Raw genomic sequence first — 18,474 nt, 5'->3', positions numbered from 1 at the left:
CTCTGCCTTAGAGATAGGGTGAGAAGTTCGGCCGTCCGGGAGGAGCTCAGAGTAGAGCTGCTGCTGCTCCACATCGAAAGGAGCCAGCTGAGGTGGTTCGGGCATCTGACAAGGATGCCCCCTGGGTGCCTCCTGGGTGAGGTGTTCCAGGCATGTCCCACCGGGAGGAGGCCCCGGGGCAGACCCAGGACACGCTGGAGAGATTATATCTCTTGGCTGGCCTGGGAACGCCTTGGTGTTCCCCCAGATAAGCTGGAGGAGGTGGCTGGGGAGAGGGAGGTTTGGGCCTCTCTGCTCAGGCTGCTGCCCCCGCGACCCGGCCTCGGATAAAGCGGATGAAGATGGATGGATGGATACTAATAATTATCAAATACTCAAACTTAAGACAGATCATTTCAAATTCTAAAAAAATCTTCAGCTCACGATAACCTAATAATCACAATCTGGATGACCACACAAGCTTGTAAAGTTTGTGCACTTTCAGTGATTTATTTTCATCCTTTGACCTTTTTCTCCTATAAATTTTTTTTTTAATGATGATTGTTTTAAAATCTAGAATATAAGATTTAAACAAACTCCTTGTGGCCCCACCCTCACAGCCTGCACTTTGCAACCTACCATTATACTGTTAATTAATACTTGACTCAAGCTCATTTAGCTTTACATTACAAAGAAAATGGTCTGAAAATATTAGAAGAAAACTCAATGAAATGAGTCATTGATGGCATGATTCAATTGTAGCTACCATCACGCTGCTAAACATGCAGCATTTAAGCAGAAGTGGCCCAATAACTGAGCCCTGGGGAACAACATATACTTACTCGGACATACAGTTATAAACACCCAGTGGTCACTAACAATTTAAATGAATTAATAGTTCTGTATAAATTCTGTATAATAGAAATTATACAGAATTTTCCAGTATTGTATCTGTAGCAGCGGAGCAGCAGAAGCAGCAGTTTACATCCTGTGTAATTCAAAGACTGAACCTTCACACATGAACACAGACCCTAGCTCCAATCACCACCTGGCTGCTAAAGAAGAGGAAGAAGAGAAAGGGCAAAAGAAAAACAGTGGTTGCATAAAAAATTAGCTCCAACACCCAAAACACCAAACCAACAACCACAGAGAAGACAGCCTGTTGGAAACAGAAAAGGAAAAGAAAATCATAGAGGTGCTTGGCTCTCACCTGATCCTCAACACAATCAGGTATAAATGCATCATTTTTATTGCATAACTTAAGTCTGAGTCCCTGCCTTAAGCTAAAGATGCGTTTTTACAGTCAAGCTGTAGTTTGCAGCAACAGTAGCTCCCACAGTGCACTTGATTTAACATTAAACCCAATCATTCCCACAGAGACAGGCAGGTAAACTTGAAAGGAAAGAGACCAGGACTGATGAGAGCAAGCATAGAGTGGCGAAGAGGGGTGGAGCCTGATTGTAGTGAGACACCCCTCCCTTGAGAATGGCTGGGACATACCGCACAGTCAGATACTGGTGTGGCATCTGGAAACGGCTTGCAACGAGGTTTGGTGAGGAGGCTGCCCTGATGGAGAGATGACATGAGGTGGGACTAGGCAGACACAGAGACACAGACAGATGGATGGAAAGGAAGACTGAAGATGTGCTAAGAGATCAAATAAAACCATTTCAGACTACAAATATCCACATTACATACACACTCTAGAACTGTGGACTTGGATGTGTTTATTGTTTTTAGTGTGACACTAACCAGCTAAACACTCAGCTAATCTGACTAGCTGATAGTCACAGTAATATACATCTTGGTTAGTAGGAAACTACTTGTGGATAATACGACTTCAGTAAAGCATCATAAGACTGATATATCCATCGATCAGCCCCAACATTAAAACCACCATCCTGTGGTTAAGCTGCACATCCTTCTGTTGGCCTCAGGATCAGGTTAGTTCCCACAGATGCACCGTCAGACTGGGATAGGCGTGTTAGGAGGCCAGCTCAACGACCTGGGCTTGGACTTATAATAATCACATGATATGTGGTTCTAATGTTGGGCTGATCCATAGCTGTTAGCAAACTTTACGCTTCATTCATTAAGTTGGTGTCACTTCACTAACAAGCTGCCTGCTATTTCTCAGTATTTACCAGAACACTGTCAAAGCAGTAACACATTAACTTTAATGCACGCTGCTGTAAACCCCAAATACTAATGCAACTAATTTGTGTTTATTTATAAAGACATTTTATACTGACAGCACTAACAAGTGCTAACGAATGAATTACCACAGTCCTCGTCCCGAACACCGTCTGAAACTTTGCATGTGTGCTGGGCAATTAAATTCACTGATGATCAGAGGAACACGAGAAACAATATTTGAACAAATTAAAGTAGAAAAAAAATCTGCATCTTAAAATGGAAAAGATTCCACAGTATTTTCACATTTAGGAAAAACACGGAAGTGTTGCTATTAAAGGGGAAGAGTTCGTTTCTGATGGCTTATTGAAACACTGTTCCAGACACATTTTTCACCTCTTAGATCTGAATAAAAAGACTGAAACTATTTACTCTGATATTATTGTCTCAGGCACAGATCAAGCCCACCTTCCAATCAAATCTTTTTGCTTATGAGGGGCATCCAATGAGGAGAAAGATGGGAGGTTTTGTCAGACGGATGATGAACTGAGGGGTTGCACTGATATTATTGATATTAACAAGGATTGTTCTGCAAATCATGCAAAGCTACTGTAACAGAGCCAAAGGACAAAGGCTGGAAATAAACGGGTCCCCTTTAATGTGGCCAGCATGAACATTCATTCTTTTTATATCTGTGTGTTTCTCACATGTCAACAAGTCTCCTGTTTAAAGTGTTTCAGCAACATCGTCATTTAAATGCAAATTATATTCTAAACTGTTTAAAATTATCTATTAATTAAGAAGCAATTCATCGCTTTTGTGTATAATGTTTGGGCCAATGTGAAGAGCCACTTCAGAACGTGCTCTCACCTGTAAATACTGACTGCAGTTATGACTCCCTCTCTAACACAGGGAACACATCTCTGGGCTTTACAGAGATAATTCATTTTAAACATAAAACACATTGTTTACGCTTAATTTACTCAATGTCAAGCTTTTTGTTGAGGATTTATGGACATCTTTAATTCACAATAGCTGCAGCGAATGCACCTTTCTTCCTTTCTCAACACTTAAACCCTTTGGCCTCCCCACTGTGCTTAGAGGCACAGGCTCTTTCAACACAGTCAACCTCTCACATCACTTTGTAGACATCCTGACAACACCACCGGGAGGGAAACAAACAGCATGACATCTTTCAAAACATCTTTCTCTGCCTTCGTCACATCAAAGTGCACCGACCCCCTAATCTGAAAATGGATCAGTCACAAGTGGGAGAGATGTTCACCTAATATAGAAGCAGAACAAGGACCGAAGCTGCTGGCACTCGGGATAAGAGCTGAATCTTCAAGGTCGGAAATTCTTCAAAAATCCATAAACAGAAGTGAAAAAGCACCTCTGCTCATGTACAGAACAAACAACCACAGCTTTGTGCACAAGGGAACACCATGAAGTTGTACTTTGGTACTTCCTGTGAGCCATCCTAAAGTAGAAATGGCATTTATACAAGATAGAGGACATTTCATTTAAGAAGTCTATATAAACAAAGTTTAGCAGAACTAATGGCGATTAGCTTATGTTGTCTTTTTTTTATTGAATATTGCTGCATCTGACTTGGCTTTAAAATTCATGCCTAAGCTACAAGGCAGATTAATGCAGGTCTCATTATTTCCCTTCATGTTTACACTTCCTGTTACTCGATATAAAAACTGATGGTTTGATTCATGACTCCACCCAGAAGTATTCTTGTAGGATTTTCATTTATTTATTTATTTATTTATTTATTTATTTTATCTCTGGTTGCCGCTGGTTACCTTTTCTTCATGTTTTCCTGCTCCTGTCTCCTTCACAGTTAAATTTTCCACTGACACCATTTCTGATCATGTAGTCTTGAATCCTCCATTTATCTAATTTCCTCAGTATTTTTAAGAACACACTGCACACCATGCCAGGCACCACCCCAGTGTGCGGTTTAAGCTGCAGCTGCTCTAAAACAGCAGTATTGCTCATTAACATCCTTTTTGACATATTTCTGTAATGGTTAGTCCACCACTATGTGCAGGTTCTTTCATCTAAATGATCATTTTTCACCAAAAAACAGAAGAAAAAAAAAGTGAAGTATATTATGATCTTTATAAGATGCCAAATTACAGATAAATACTTGATTAAATAACCATAAAGAAGTCCAGTGTGCCAGTTGTTATCTGCCTTAAAAAATAACATAATTGTTTGGTTTTAAACTTTGACAGATTTTTAAAATATTTGCATTTTTTGATTTTATCACAGTGTTTGTTATTATGTAATAAATGCATTCATACAGTCGTATGCAGCTAACAGCTCTTTGAAAATCCATTTTTGGAACAAACCCCACATATTGCACAGATTCAGCTGCAGTAACAGCTGTACGAGTGTAAGGCAAGTTTATTTACAACAAGGTGATTCAAAGCGCTTTACAGAGACATTAAAAAACAAAAACAAATAAAAAAGCATGAAAAAAAATGTAAGTTTTGAAATTTAAGCTTAAAAGTAAAACAGAGCAGATTTGGTGCTTTATTCAGCTGAGAACAGGTGAGTCTTCAACCTGGATTTAAATAAACTGAGTGTTTCAGCTGATCTGAGGCTTTCTGGGAGTTTGTTCCAGATATAAGGAGCATAAAAGCTGAATGCAGCTTCTCCGTGTCTGGTTCTGACTCTGGGAACTGATAAAAACAGGATCCAGATGACCTGAGGGATCTGGAAGGTTCATACTGGGTCAGGAGGTCACTGATGTATTTTGGTCCTAAACCATTCAGAGCTTTATAGACCAGCATCAGGACTTTAAAGTCTATCCTCTGACGGACAGGCAGCCAGTGTAAAGACCTCAGAGCTGGACTGATGTGGTCCACTTTTTTGGTCTTAGTGAGGACTCGAGCAGCAGAGTTCTGAATGAGCTGTAGTTGTCTGACTGATTTTTTAGGTAGACCTGCAAAGATGCTGTTACAGTAATCAAGCCTACTAAAGATGAATGCATGGACTAGTTTTTCCAGGTCCTGTTGAGACATCAACCTTTTATCCTTGAAATATTCTTGAGGTGATAGTAAGCTGACTTTGTTATTGTCTTAATGTGTTTTTCTAAGTTTAGGTCTGCATCCATCACTACACCCAAATTTCTCGCCTGGTTTGTGGTTTTTAGGTGTGTAGATTGAAGTTCTCTGGTGACCTGTAATCGTTTTTCTTTGGCGCCAAAGACTATTACCTCAGTTTGTTTTTGTTTAGCTGGAGAAAATTGTGGCACAGCCAGTCATTAATGTCCTCAATGCATTTACCAAGAGCCTGTACAGGGCCTCGGTCTCCTGGTGACATTGTGATATATATTTGTGTGTCATCTGCACAGCTGTTTATGTGATATGTCAAACAAACAACGCTGATTCATCCTTTGAGTTTAGTAACTTTTGTATGTTTGAATGATTTATAGTGAAGTGGCCAAAAACTAAAAAGATGTTCCTCTGACGCTGGACCAGTACAACAACTAAAGATGAGAGGATCAAAAGGCTGTTTGATCATCCTTTTGTTCCTAAAACTTGGAAAAGGTTCCACCTGAATTATTTCAAAGTACTTTTGTTGTTACTTTGTCTCTGGTTTCTTCAGGCTACAGGTGTGTTGTAAGCATATTATTTTATGCATCAGACAATAATACATTTGATAAATAATGCATCTTTAGATTAAACCACGTGGAGTATGCTCTAACAGACGAGGTGAAATGAGATGGGAAGTGCAACATGGCTGATAGTAAAATACTGTCAGGGGGCCGAGCTGCAGGCTAAAGCCACACATTGTCAGAAACAGTCCACCAATGTTGAATTTGCTATAACATATTTGGCGTCCAGATTGATGGCAGCAACTGTCACTCGTGCATGATCGGAGGAGACCTCACAGAGAGGAGAACTTGGACTTATTTCTCCCTTCAGCTAAACAGCAGCAACTGTTAGAAACAGCGGGTCTGAAACTGGAGGCAAATTTAAATAAAAATAGAAATAAATAAAAACCAGCTGACTGTTTGCAGAACTAAACAGCTCTGCAAACAGTTGAATTAACGCCCACTTAGATTGAAATGGGCTTTTAAAAAGTCCCACTTCACTTTCTCGCTAAAAGCAGGCAGGCCATGTGTGCCTGTTCTAAAATACTTTTCCTCCTTGCAGTAATACATGTTCGGGATGCACAGCATGAAACAGCACGGAGCGGCAGACCCAATGAAATCTGAAAAGTGACACAGTGTGAAAAACACCCTGGATGGGGAAAGTACTGGAGCAAAGTGATTTTCTTTCCAGATGAACAGTCGCTGCTGGACAGCGTCAGGATTTCATCTTCACAGGCAGTTACTCAAAACATGTGAACCCAAAACAGAAAATATACACACCTATGGATGGAAACAACAAACAGATGTTAGCTTTTATGTGCAGATCAAGAAAATGCGGATATATCTTTAAAAATCCATTTGTGATTGAATCCTGTTCCAGAATTTTACAGCCACTCTGTCTGTTCATAAATAAAACACATTTAAAATGAAGATAAGACTAAAGCTCGGGACTTGTAAGACATGAATGCTGTTATTAGGTCTGATTCTTTATCGATCGCCTCAATATTTCCAGATTCATGTTTCATTATCTGAGTCTCAACAGAAAGAAAAAAAGCTTCATTGTTGCTGCTTCTCCGACACCAGCTTGATGCCATTTTTATGCAAATATCAGAACATAACATGCCAGCACTGATAAAAGGAGTCGATAAGCTTGGAGGTGCACGAGTCTGCAGAACTGGAACATTTGGAGCAGTTTCTTGTTTCCTCCCTCTGTGGCTGAGAAGTTTAGTTTAGTTTCACGAGCCTAAAGGTGGGTTAGGCGAGTCCAGGAACATGTTTCTCATTTCACTGTGCTCCATGATGCTGTCCCTGCAGCTGAGACTGTCTGTGGTTGTCCTGTGACAGCGTGGATGTGACAGCACAGACAGCAGGATAAACGCAGGACAGCGGCACCATTTTTACTTAACACTTCAACACAAATTTGTCCACTCAACTCAAATTAAAGTTGAGAGACTGCTGCTTACACAGGAAATAGTGGGACTTCCACAGAGAGTCTAAAACAACCAGACTGATTGGTCAGAAGTGCTCGACAGGATGACCTCGAACACAAACCAGCAAATTCAAAGTCAGTGAGATTTGATTGCATAGGATCACTTCCTGAACTGGCTGATGTCCTTGCTACTGTACTGTGTTTTGAATAAATGCCACTTTCACTGACCTGTTGCTCTTTTTACTGACATTCTACTTTGGTTCTTGTGTCCACACATCCTCTGGAGGAAGCTTGTGTCCTGCTTTTTCACAGAATCGTATTATTTTGCTCGTGGCCGTAGGCAAAGGTGTGATGCTGCCATACAAATCTACAGTTCTGCCTTCATACTCTGTCTTTACCACAGGGTACGGTTCTACTCTACTCTACTATGTGAAGGCCTTGAAATACCACATCTCCTTCTGAGTGGGCTCTACCTGCTTCCAGCTGATGGCTGAATGATGCAGCGGTCCTCCACCCAGCCTGCAGACAGACATTATTGCCTACATGCTGCAGCTGTTTACTGTCACCAAGAGAAACGTGCCCCCTGCAGTGTCCCGTGTGAGCTTCTCCTGCGGTAGGTTTTTTAAATCTTAGGTGTTTTTGTTGTACTGCTGCACTGACACTCATTTTTTGTTCCAGCACATTTCCCATGAAACCAGCATTGAATCTACACACGTCATCATCCACATCAGGCTACATACTGTTGGGTCATTGGAAGCCAGCATGCCTGCATTTGTTACTTACCGCCATGATTAAGCTCTGCATCCACAGATACCTACTACTGCCACAAATCCTGTACCATAAAAACGCATTAAGAACGATGGCCTCAGACTTGAAAGTGCTAAATTTCCAATCCTAGGATCCTCCCACTTAGAGGTCAATGAAACCAAGATAAGCAGGTCATCTGCTAAAAGCTAGCATAGATAGATGCTCTTCAACCTGCAACTTCTGTCCATGACAGCTATGAAGAGAAGTGATGACAGAGAGCAGCTTTGGCTCCAACAACGAGTGTTTGAATAGCTGTAGCCTGTTTGGTCACTGCAGTGTAGTTTCTCATAGATGGTTACGGCCGACACTTTTAAGTTGCGCCACCTTATGATGACAAATTTACCCCAGTTGGACCTCACATGACTAGTAGATGTGAAATAACAGTGGAGGTTATTCTGTCTCAGCCAGAGGGTTATTTTCAAATCTGTATCTGCTTCTTATTTATTAATACGTGTGTTTCTGCTCACGGTGGATAAACAGACAAAGGGTGGAAATTACATCGAACGAGAAGTAAAGAAATGGGAGAACACGCTGTAAACCAGACTGAACAGCTGCTGTTGACCACGTGGCTCTTAAACTGCATCAGAGCAATAATAATATTCAACTGCAGCACGAACAGAAGAGGCAAAATAACACTAAACCACAGTAAAGCTAGCATAAAAGCTACGTGTGGTTCACCTCTTCCCATCATGCTGTCAGGGACTGGCTGTTTCAAATGATTATTTTATCTTATTTTTTATTTTGCTTTACTGCTAACAGCTGGGAAAATGTAGTCAGAGTGATAAAACCTACATGTCGACTCACGTGAGGCACTAATGGTGTGAAGGGGCTTCAAAAAATGTGGTTTTTAAACAACTCAGACTACAAGGAATTTATTCAGCATTTATATTGAAAGAGTTTAGGTGTTTTAAAAATGGCTTTAATTTCAAGTATATCAGTTCCTGCAAAAACTGATTTAAACAAAGATTTAAGGATATAAATTTGACTGAGCCCATGATCATAAAGAGCCCAGCAGCCCAGCACCAGTCAGAACCCCAAACCTACATGATGCACACAGATCGGCACTCCTGCCCTCCCACTGTGATCATTTGTGTTCTGGTTTTGTTTCCTTTTCGCTCTTTTATGTTCTTGTTGAGGACACGGAGCTCCGTGTTGTGTGTCCACACAGCAGTGCAGATCAGTGTCAAGCATTTACCTGCGAGTTGACGGTCTGGCCCATGGGAATACGGGAACACTCCAGTGCATACTGCTTCACACAAAAGTAACAGCCCTGGTGGAGTGACACAAAGACCACAAGGTTACTCAACACCAGAGTAAAATAATCCGTAAGACTGCACACAGGGAGTCAATGTGCTGTTTTTCAGGAGAGCTGAAGGCTTGTATGTGGAAAAAATCCTCACCATCACAACAAACAATATGTCGAAAGGTCAAAATGTTTCACGTGTAACTAAGGATGAGCAAACGGCAAAAACAAACACATAATGCCAGGATATCAGACCACACACACACAGCACGGGGCCAAACGCACAGCGCTGCGACGACAACATCACAGCAGTAATTACACACTCCTCCCACTCTCATTAATAGGTTTTGGCAAACACTGTGGCTTATTTCACTCGTCTCACACCAGCTGTGTTATGTCTCGTTGTACGTTAAGTGTGGGACACAGTAAACAAAAAGGTTGCCATAACAACCTGGGAGGAAGACCTTAGCTGAACACGACTGAAGGCCTAAAGAAAGATGCTAGTGTGGGAAACACCAGTTACTCAGTGGGACCCAAGATGCAGGCTGATACTGATTCACTCTGAGTGTTTGCAATGGCAGCGCTGCTGACACTGAGCACTGACCACAGGTACAAATGCTTTACTGGGGATGCTCGAGAGCACTCTGGCAGCACAGCGTTTCACTGTCTGACACACTCCTATGATACAGAAGTACCTGACACCAACTGCCTGCTGTAGACAGTCAGATGTCTATTCATATTAATGTACAGAATTCACCTGCTTGCTGCTACTACTGCACATTCACCCAGTGTATATACTATATGTGTGTGTATATACTATATGTGTGTGTATATACATATATATTAGGGGTGCAACGATATTCGTATCGATATTGAACCGTTCGATACAGTGCTTTCGGTTCGGTACGCATATGTATCGAACAATACAACATTTGTAATTTATTTTATCAATTTTCCTTCTGACGATGCTGTCTGTGTTGAGCGCTCAGTGAATCTGCGTTCGACTACTCCGCCTAGGCTGCACTGTCAAGCGCAGATCCACTGAGCGCTCAACACAGACAGCATAGTCAGAAGGAAGAGCGCAGGGCAAGCTAGCGAGACAGAAGTTAAGCTCTCCTTGCAACATTCAGATCTGGCGTTTGGAATTATTTTGGTTTTCATGTGACGTATGACCCTGAAGGTAAGCGAGTCATGGACTAAAGTAAAACAGTATGTTGGATGTGCCATGCAATGCTCAATTACATTGGTGTGAACTAGTGTGTTAGCGCAGTTAGCTCATTAACGTGTTTGCCGTCTAGCCCCATGCACGGGGCGATCGGTGGTAGCTCGTTAACGGAGATTTGCCGTGTTGTGGCGTTAAGGTCATTTCAACGAGATTAACCTGAAAGCACTAGTGGGAACACAACGAATATGACTGCACATTTACGCCGACATCATCCTAGTGCAAAGACAAAAACAACAAGCATGCTACTAACTTTAGCCGAGTCATTTAGACAGCTGTTAGCACATGATTCTCCTTATGCTGCTGAGAATATAGCCCAGAAGAAGCGGATAGTATAGCTTTTATTTTGGAAAGAGACATTTCTCTGTAATAAACTCTCTTTTCCAAAGATGAGTGATTCCTCAATCAGATACAGGGCTCGCAAAATCGCTAGCCCGACGTCCTGGGGCTAGCGATTTTTTCAGTCGGGCTACCAAAATCTATCTCTTCCCTGCCCGTCGGGCTATTGTAGGAAAAATATATGTCAATGCTTTTGCATTCTTTCAGAAATGTAGCTGGGTAATTATGTCATTGGCATCGGTGAGCCACTGTCAATATGTGACATATTGAAGTCGCGTTTGAATTTGCGCTTGTTTTTTTGCTTTCACTTTGCAATCGTGCGAACTGTGTATAGAGAGCGACAGCACTGATCTGTGAGTGATGATAATTTGTGCACCAATTCCTCTGACATCGTCTTATTAATCGTTAGCTTACTATGCAAACATGACAAGTGAAATCTCCCGCAGCTTAAACATGTGAGAGGTTGATCGCGCAGAGAATCGCTGAGCTTATGTGAGTGAGCGTGTAAAAGCATTTCAGTTCTGCTGAGCCAAATAAGACAGGTCAGGGTGAAGAAGTGACAGCCAAAGAAAAGCTTACCACAAAACGGAGAAGTTATGACAAATCAGACTATAAGGCAAAAAGAAAGTGCAGCTTTATGGTTTCATGGACAAAAGAATTTCTGTGGCTGCAATATGACGAGCTAAATAACCAGGGCTGCACATAAGTGGTCCGCAGGTGCGCATTCGCTGTCAAAATAAAAAACACGCACAAGGGTTAGGGTTAAATTTAAAAACTGTACTTTTGAGTTAAAATATATATTTATAATTTTAATAAATGACATTAAAAATGCATGAACATTTTTTTGTATCGAAAAAATATCGAACCGTGACACCAAAGTATCGAACCGAACCGTGAATTTTGTGTATCGTTGCACCCCTAATTAATATATTAATATATATATATACATATATATATATATATATATATATATATATATATATATATATATAAAATGTTCTTCCTCTACACACCCCCCCCAATTTTTGCACATGTCGAGGAGCGTGTCAGGCTACATTTCACTGTGTGTTATACTTGTATAACTATGCATGTGACAAATAATAAAGAACCTTGAAGAACCTTGAACCTAGACGCACTGCAAACAAAAAGTTCCTCCAAGCATTATTTCCCTTTCACTACTGTAAGAGTTTGGGGCTTTAAGCAGGTCATTACTGTTGAGTGCTACCAGTAGGATGTGGCTGTTGGTCAGTGTGTCGCGCTCTCCTTCGCAGGAATTTGACAGCAAGGTGAAAAGTGACACCAAGCTCAGCGTTTTTATCTGAAGTTGAACACTTTTCAACTTGCTCAGCACCTCTTCTCTTCTCACTGCTGCCTTTTTTAGCATCTTTCAACACTGCAGCAGAGGGAACCAACACGACTAGAAACAAAGTGTTAGAAATGCTGGCGTTCAGACCGGATCTCTCCAGGATGAACGGAATAACTGAACTTTGGAAACGATCCCCATCAGCGTCACATGGACCTCGTCTGAACAGCCAGTTGGCCGCTGATCGCTGTGACCCATCATCCCTTTAACTATTTAACGTTTAACCATCACATTAGATTTTTAATCATTATCTAAACTAAACTGCTCGCCTGTCTCAAAGAACTGAAAGAATCATACTACTATGATTTTAGCACATACAGTGTATTAGTGAGGACAGCGCTTCTCACCTGAAAAGCCAGTTCCATCAACACGATTCCTCCTGGCAGCGCCCTCTGCAGGTGATACGCGGTGGTCCCAGACGCCGCAGTCTGAAGGTCACAACAGTCACAGTTTGTAATTGTAACATTTTAAATGCGCACCACCTTTATGTGTAGCATAGTACTACTCCAGCACCCTCATCAATACTAATGTTATAATGGTAGATAAGATAAGATAACCTTTATTAGTCCCACACGTGGGAAATTTGTTTTGTTATTTGTTATAAAGATATTCTTTATTGTAACACAATATTGTTTCTAAAGCAACAAACTGTTGTTGCCGCTGTGTGGACTGACTGCTGTGCAGGTTTGGAAAGGAAAGGGAAGGACTGATATAAAAGCGAGGGCTGTCATCTCAGCCTAATGGGATTTAGGTCTTATTTATGCACATATGTGGTGTGGACCTCCATCTGTGCGCAGAGGCTTTCATGGTCTCCGAAACACCAGGGCGCATCCAAACAAAGCATTCAGTGGAGGGGGGGGCAGCACCAAACGTAGCTATGCTACCGAGCTCCTCAAAGCTGACGAACATGATTATTGTGCTCTTGCTTCCCACAGGTTTGAAGCCATCTGCCCGTCTCTCCGCTGTTTCACAGAAGGCTCATCAAACCTTTGTAGAGACGTCCGTCAGGTTCATGCTGCCCCAGTGGAGCCAACGTGCTTGTTGCAAGAAGCATGCGATGTCACAGGAGGCACACCTTCACTCCGCATTATTAGTTTTTGTTTGACAAAAAACCACCGGTGTTGGATTCGATCATTATACAGTCAGACGTCCCTGCCGTGGATTAGCTCAGACATAAACAAAAGCAAATAAACTTTCATGGCCTGATGTTGTGACATCACTCAGAAGGAGACACTTAAAGGTCTTAATTTCTAATCTAAAAGCAAAGTTTTGTTTTAGCATCTCTGTAAATCTGCAGACATGGAGGGGGGCCACGAGTCAATAAATATGCAAACGAGTCCAAAGCTCTGTGCTGGACAGCATCACGGCACAGATTTGAAACTTCTGACTGATGCAGCGAGCGAAGGTCAGGTTGATCTTTTCCCAGACGAGTGTGGCTGCGAAGCCAACAAACCATGCAGGTAACTTTCTAACTGCAGCACGTGAAAGGTCCAGTGCATAAGAGCAATTCAGACCTCAGCTTTGTAAATAAGAGACAGATGATCAGGCTTGTGGCTGATATTGTAAAATCTGCCACTGTGAATCTTTTTCATTTCTCTTTTTACGTAGCTGGCTGTAGTTTTCATGTTCAAATAGCAACGACGTAGAAGGTGACGTCATTAAAAGCTGGGACAGAAGGGATCCGGATTTTCCGCCTGCTGTTGCAGGATCACAAGTGATGAAGCTGAATTTTGTGATTTCTCACTGTGGCCCGTTTCAGGATGCAGGTGTGCATGTTAGTCTCACCCAGCAGGTAAACAGGTTTATATTTGCCCAATAAGACGTTACTGTGTCTGATTATGTGCAGCTGCTGGTGCCTAAACAGTGTGATTATTTACAATAAATACACACAATGAAAGGACAATATTTAAACCTGTGTCACATTTTGTTTCCTACTTTAAATCAGGCTGATGTTCCTGTTAAATCGAGGAGAGCGTCCATATTTGCTAGGTGCTGAAGTTGTGCCACAGAGGAACTTTTTACACGCCATAACTCATTAAAGTTAGCAGCAATGAAAAGGTTACCACTGCCTGAGTACAAACAAAACAGTTTCTTGACCCCCTGAAGCAGCGCTGCAGTCTTCTTCCATTGTTGCATCATTACACACATGTTTACACCGTCTTTGGGAACTCGCATCTGTTTTTTAAAAATACAGAAAGATCTAAAACTGTAAACTTCTCAGCGTGCATGAGTACACGAGTCTTCCTCGAGTTTGCCTCACCACAGCTCAAACCATGACTGTGGCAGCTCTTCAGTCAAATCTGATAAAAAGAGTTTAAATCAGACGTAGAGGAAATGCACGTCTCTGGAGATGCTGGAGACTTTAGTTTTACTGACACATTAGAAATTCACTGGACCCGTTTTCCCACAGCACAGTCTGACTTTATCCCCAAGTTTTGTGTTTGGAGAATAAAAGAGCATTTTCAAGGTGAACACTAACCTTAGGGCTGTCCTCGCTCTTCTGCTTCACATAAGAAAAAGACATCCTGCCTTCTGATGACATAGAGTTCAACATGGCAGCACGAGCGCGGGCGATGCTGCAGGACAGGGGGTGGGGGTGGAGTGGGGGACAGGGGTCAGTAAAGATCTGCTTAAACTATAAAAAACCCAACAAAGGCTCATAGAGAGCCAGCAGCAAATATCCAAGCAGGAAGACGATTCAGTGCGAGTCACACACAGACTGAGAAAGTGACAGCAGGCAGGACGCTCAGGCTTCCTGCCTCAGTGGATGGAGGTCAAAGGTCAGAGGAGAATCAAAACACATGCGATTAGATGACTAATAGACAAGTATGACACACGACAGTGCGAGAGAAGACTGGAGGACGGGAGGAAGGTTAATGATTCCTGATTTTCTTACATTTTACACACTGAAGGGAGAGAAAAAAAACACCCGTTTACTAATTAAACAGTTTATGAAACTTGTTTATTCTTATCTATTAAACATAAATATGGACTTACACATGAAAGCATTTATTTTAACTGCTGCCATTAGACATGCCCCAGTTTAAATGCATCAAATCAAATCACTCACAAGACACTTAAATATGTGCCCAACCCTGGACGTTACATTTCTTTCATTACCATTTAATACTCGTACAGCTGCTCTTTTGTTCCATATTTCTTCATATTCTCTTATATATTTTCTATATTGTGTATTTTGTTGTACAGTTATTTTATTTTTAACTTTAATTTTTATATTTTACTTTATTCTTTCCTAGTTAAATTTACCCTTTATTTTAATTTTCATATTTATTTCCTATCCTATTCATAGTCTTTTATTTTAGGTCACGAGCAGTTGTCTAAGCACTTCACTGTGTATGTGACAAATACAATTTGAATTTGAATTTAAATGGGGGCATTAAAGAGAAATCTCTGAGAACAAGCAGCCCAGATTGAACGTAAAGTTCTGATTAACACGTCTGAGCTCATGGAGGGGGACACACAGGTGCTGAAAGGGTTGAGGGTACATTAGAAGGAAGCAACAGCTGAAAAGCACACATCCAACACACCTGCGAGCTGGAGACTGAGGCCGGACCTGCACCAAAATGAAGCCCATGCTCTGCAGGTATTGGACATACTGCTGAAGGAAGGTGCTGGAAATTTCAAGCAGCCAGGACTCTTCCTTCAGTCGGCCAGGGCAGCATGTCAGCTGAGTCTGTGCTGTAGCTGCGGTCCCGACCTGATGCCGTGGAATCACTGGAGCGATGCCTTTTCTGACACACACAATTTCAGAAGAATTTATAGTACAGTGCACATGGCCTGAATACATATCAAAGAAATGAACCATGTTTGAATACAAAATTCTAAAAGATGACTGAAAATCACAATTTTCATTTTGAGCCTGATGAAACAAAGTAGCCATACGTCTGAGCCGTGGAAGAATAATCCAGATCAATCCACCACTAATGGAAAAAGCATTTGAACTTTGATGAAGGCCTGTTTAACTTGAAAAGAGCGACATGTGCAGAGTTAGAGCACACAGGCAGAAAGACAGGGGGCTGCTGTCAGCTCTGACAGGAAGCACCGGGGCTCAGATGTGGAAATACACGTCACAAACTGATCCACATCCCAAAATCTGTCTGAAGCCTGTCGACCACAAAGTGCTCCATACATACAACATGTTCCTGCACTGAAAATGACCAAAGTGACTCCGATTGTGAGATTTTTCAGATGAAAGAAGCTGGAATCCTACAAAACTTCCTCCTGAGGTTTGAAAGGAACTTCCAGGGAATAAATTTACAACACTAACATAAAACATGCTGGAGTGCTGTGTAAATCAATACTCCTTTCACAACAGAACACAGAAAACATATCAAATGTTGAGACATTTTACTCTTTCATGAAAAACCATTTCTCGTTTTGCAGCTGAGCTCATGTTGAGGAAGTCGGGTGTCCACAGCCCCCTCCTCATCTGTCAGCATGACAACAACACGAGGCTGGTGGGGTAAATTTTGCAGCTAACTGGGTTCCTTTAATACAGGTGAGTAAGATGTAGAGAGGCACAGAAGGTGATCTTCAACTAAGCAAAGCTCATTTAAAATGAACTGAGGCAAAATGGAAAACTGTTTTGTGATCAGATGAAGCAAAATTTGAAATTCTTGTTCCTCTGGACCAACGAGGAGAGGGACCATCTGCTAGTTATCAGTTCAGAAGGTGCTGGAACTGGTGGCTTGCACTTCTGCAAAGGTACCGTCAATGCTGGAAAGCATATGCAGGTTTTAGAGCAACACACGCACCCAAGCAAACACTTAGTATGCTGAACTGAAGTGTCTGCAGACCTTTCGTCAACTGAACACATTTGGTGGGTAATGAAACAGGATGTACAGCTCAGCAGCCTGAACGCCACATCGAACACTGCACAGATGATACTGTCGTTGTTAAAGACTTAAGGAAATCTAGTCACACACTTTGGGGCCAGACTGAGATACTTTAGGAAACATCAGGCTCTGAAATAAATTCCTCTAAAACTTTCATTGTGTTGGTAAATAACAATAAAAAGGCTTTAAATACTTACAATTAATTAACTTCATCAGTCACTATCTATTCCCTCTTTGACCATAATAGAAAAACTAGTCTTCTGGGAAGGGGTTGATATGTAAACTATATCACTTATTAGCAGACGAGTCCTCTTCTGTAAAAACACTGCAGAGGACTAACACGACGATATTCCCAGGAAGAGTGGAGGAAGGCATCCAAGGCTCATTCAAAAACACATTCAACGCATGTTTTAGGCTACTGCAAAAATAATTGGTTGACATGAACCTCCGGAGCACCAGAGCAAAGAATAGCTTCATTTATGCTTTAATGTGGAAATAATTAGCAGTGTGTTCGAATAAATGCATTCTGGGAAGCAGTAGGAGTTTGCATTCAGGATCTCGTCTCAGTGAAAATATCTTCTGGCCCTTAAAGGTTTATATCCAACAAATGACAAATGACTAACAGGACTAATATGAAAGCATGTTTTCTCCTCAGCTAAAGGGTTACCCGCTCACTCGTTTAGAGTATTTGAGGCCTTTTCATAGGTTATATAGAAAGAACAAACTGGATCTCAATGTTGGAGATACTTGATGATATGAATAGCCTTTTGTGATATGATGCTCTCAGATGTCTTATCTGTGCACAATAAATGGATTAAACGGAGAGCTGCCCATCCTCACTCAGCCCTTTTCTCATCTTTACAGATGTATAATGCTGTGCGTAGGGAAAGTTTAAAAAAAAGGGACCAAAATAAACGACAGCATTCGTTTCCAAAAGTCCAGCAACTGGTGTCCTCAGCTCCAAGTCTAACTGTTGTTAAAAGAAGAGGCGATGCTACACTGTTTACACGTCGCCCTGCTCCAATTTTTTAAACATTTTTCCTGCCGTTGAATTGAAAAAGACTCTTCTGGACCAAAATGATCCATTTTCTCAGTCTAAATATTTGATATGTTTTCTGTGTCGTCGTTAAAGCAAATCCTTTTGTAAAAGAACATCTCAAATCAAGCATGAATGTAAAACAGAGGATTCCTAACCTGGAGTCACTGTGTTTACCATGAAGTAAGAGAGGAACATTAAACACAGGATCAGAAATTGAAGACTGTATTTATATTCAGTCTTTATATGAATAAAATGTCTAAAGTGAAAAATGAATCTGCCAGTAACTTTGCCTTTAGTTGCATGGAAAACAAACCTTTTCTAGAGGCTGAATAATCTGTTCCTCTTGGATCTGCTTGCGGAAGACGGGGTCAAAGAGCAGAGGGGTGGCACAGTAGTGGACCAGTCGGGACGACTGCTTCAGAGTCTCCAAATCTGTCCCCTGCAGAGACAG

The 18,474-nt window shown here is 41.5% G+C and overlaps 1 protein-coding gene across 1 annotated transcript in view; it reads right to left on the bottom strand.

The window, feature by feature from the left end:
- Window positions 1-18,474, bottom strand: part of szt2 (SZT2 subunit of KICSTOR complex) — a 106,800-nt gene that overhangs the window by 10,940 nt on the left and 77,386 nt on the right. The window contains exons 66-71 of the mRNA XM_040029788.1: window positions 18,337-18,462; window positions 16,032-16,069; window positions 15,677-15,880; window positions 14,608-14,704; window positions 12,476-12,556; window positions 9,157-9,231 (exon numbers count right to left, since the gene is read on the bottom strand). Coding sequence (XP_039885722.1) covers window positions 9,157-9,231; window positions 12,476-12,556; window positions 14,608-14,704; window positions 15,677-15,880; window positions 16,032-16,069; window positions 18,337-18,462 — 621 coding nt within the window. The remainder of the gene's footprint in view (window positions 1-9,156; window positions 9,232-12,475; window positions 12,557-14,607; window positions 14,705-15,676; window positions 15,881-16,031; window positions 16,070-18,336; window positions 18,463-18,474) is intronic.

The sequence above is a fragment of the Simochromis diagramma genome, unplaced genomic scaffold (assembly GCF_900408965.1).
Source record: "Simochromis diagramma unplaced genomic scaffold, fSimDia1.1 OVJJ01000334.1, whole genome shotgun sequence".
NCBI lineage: Eukaryota > Metazoa > Chordata > Actinopteri > Cichliformes > Cichlidae > Simochromis > Simochromis diagramma.
This window is presented reverse-complemented; position numbering and strand designations above follow the sequence as displayed.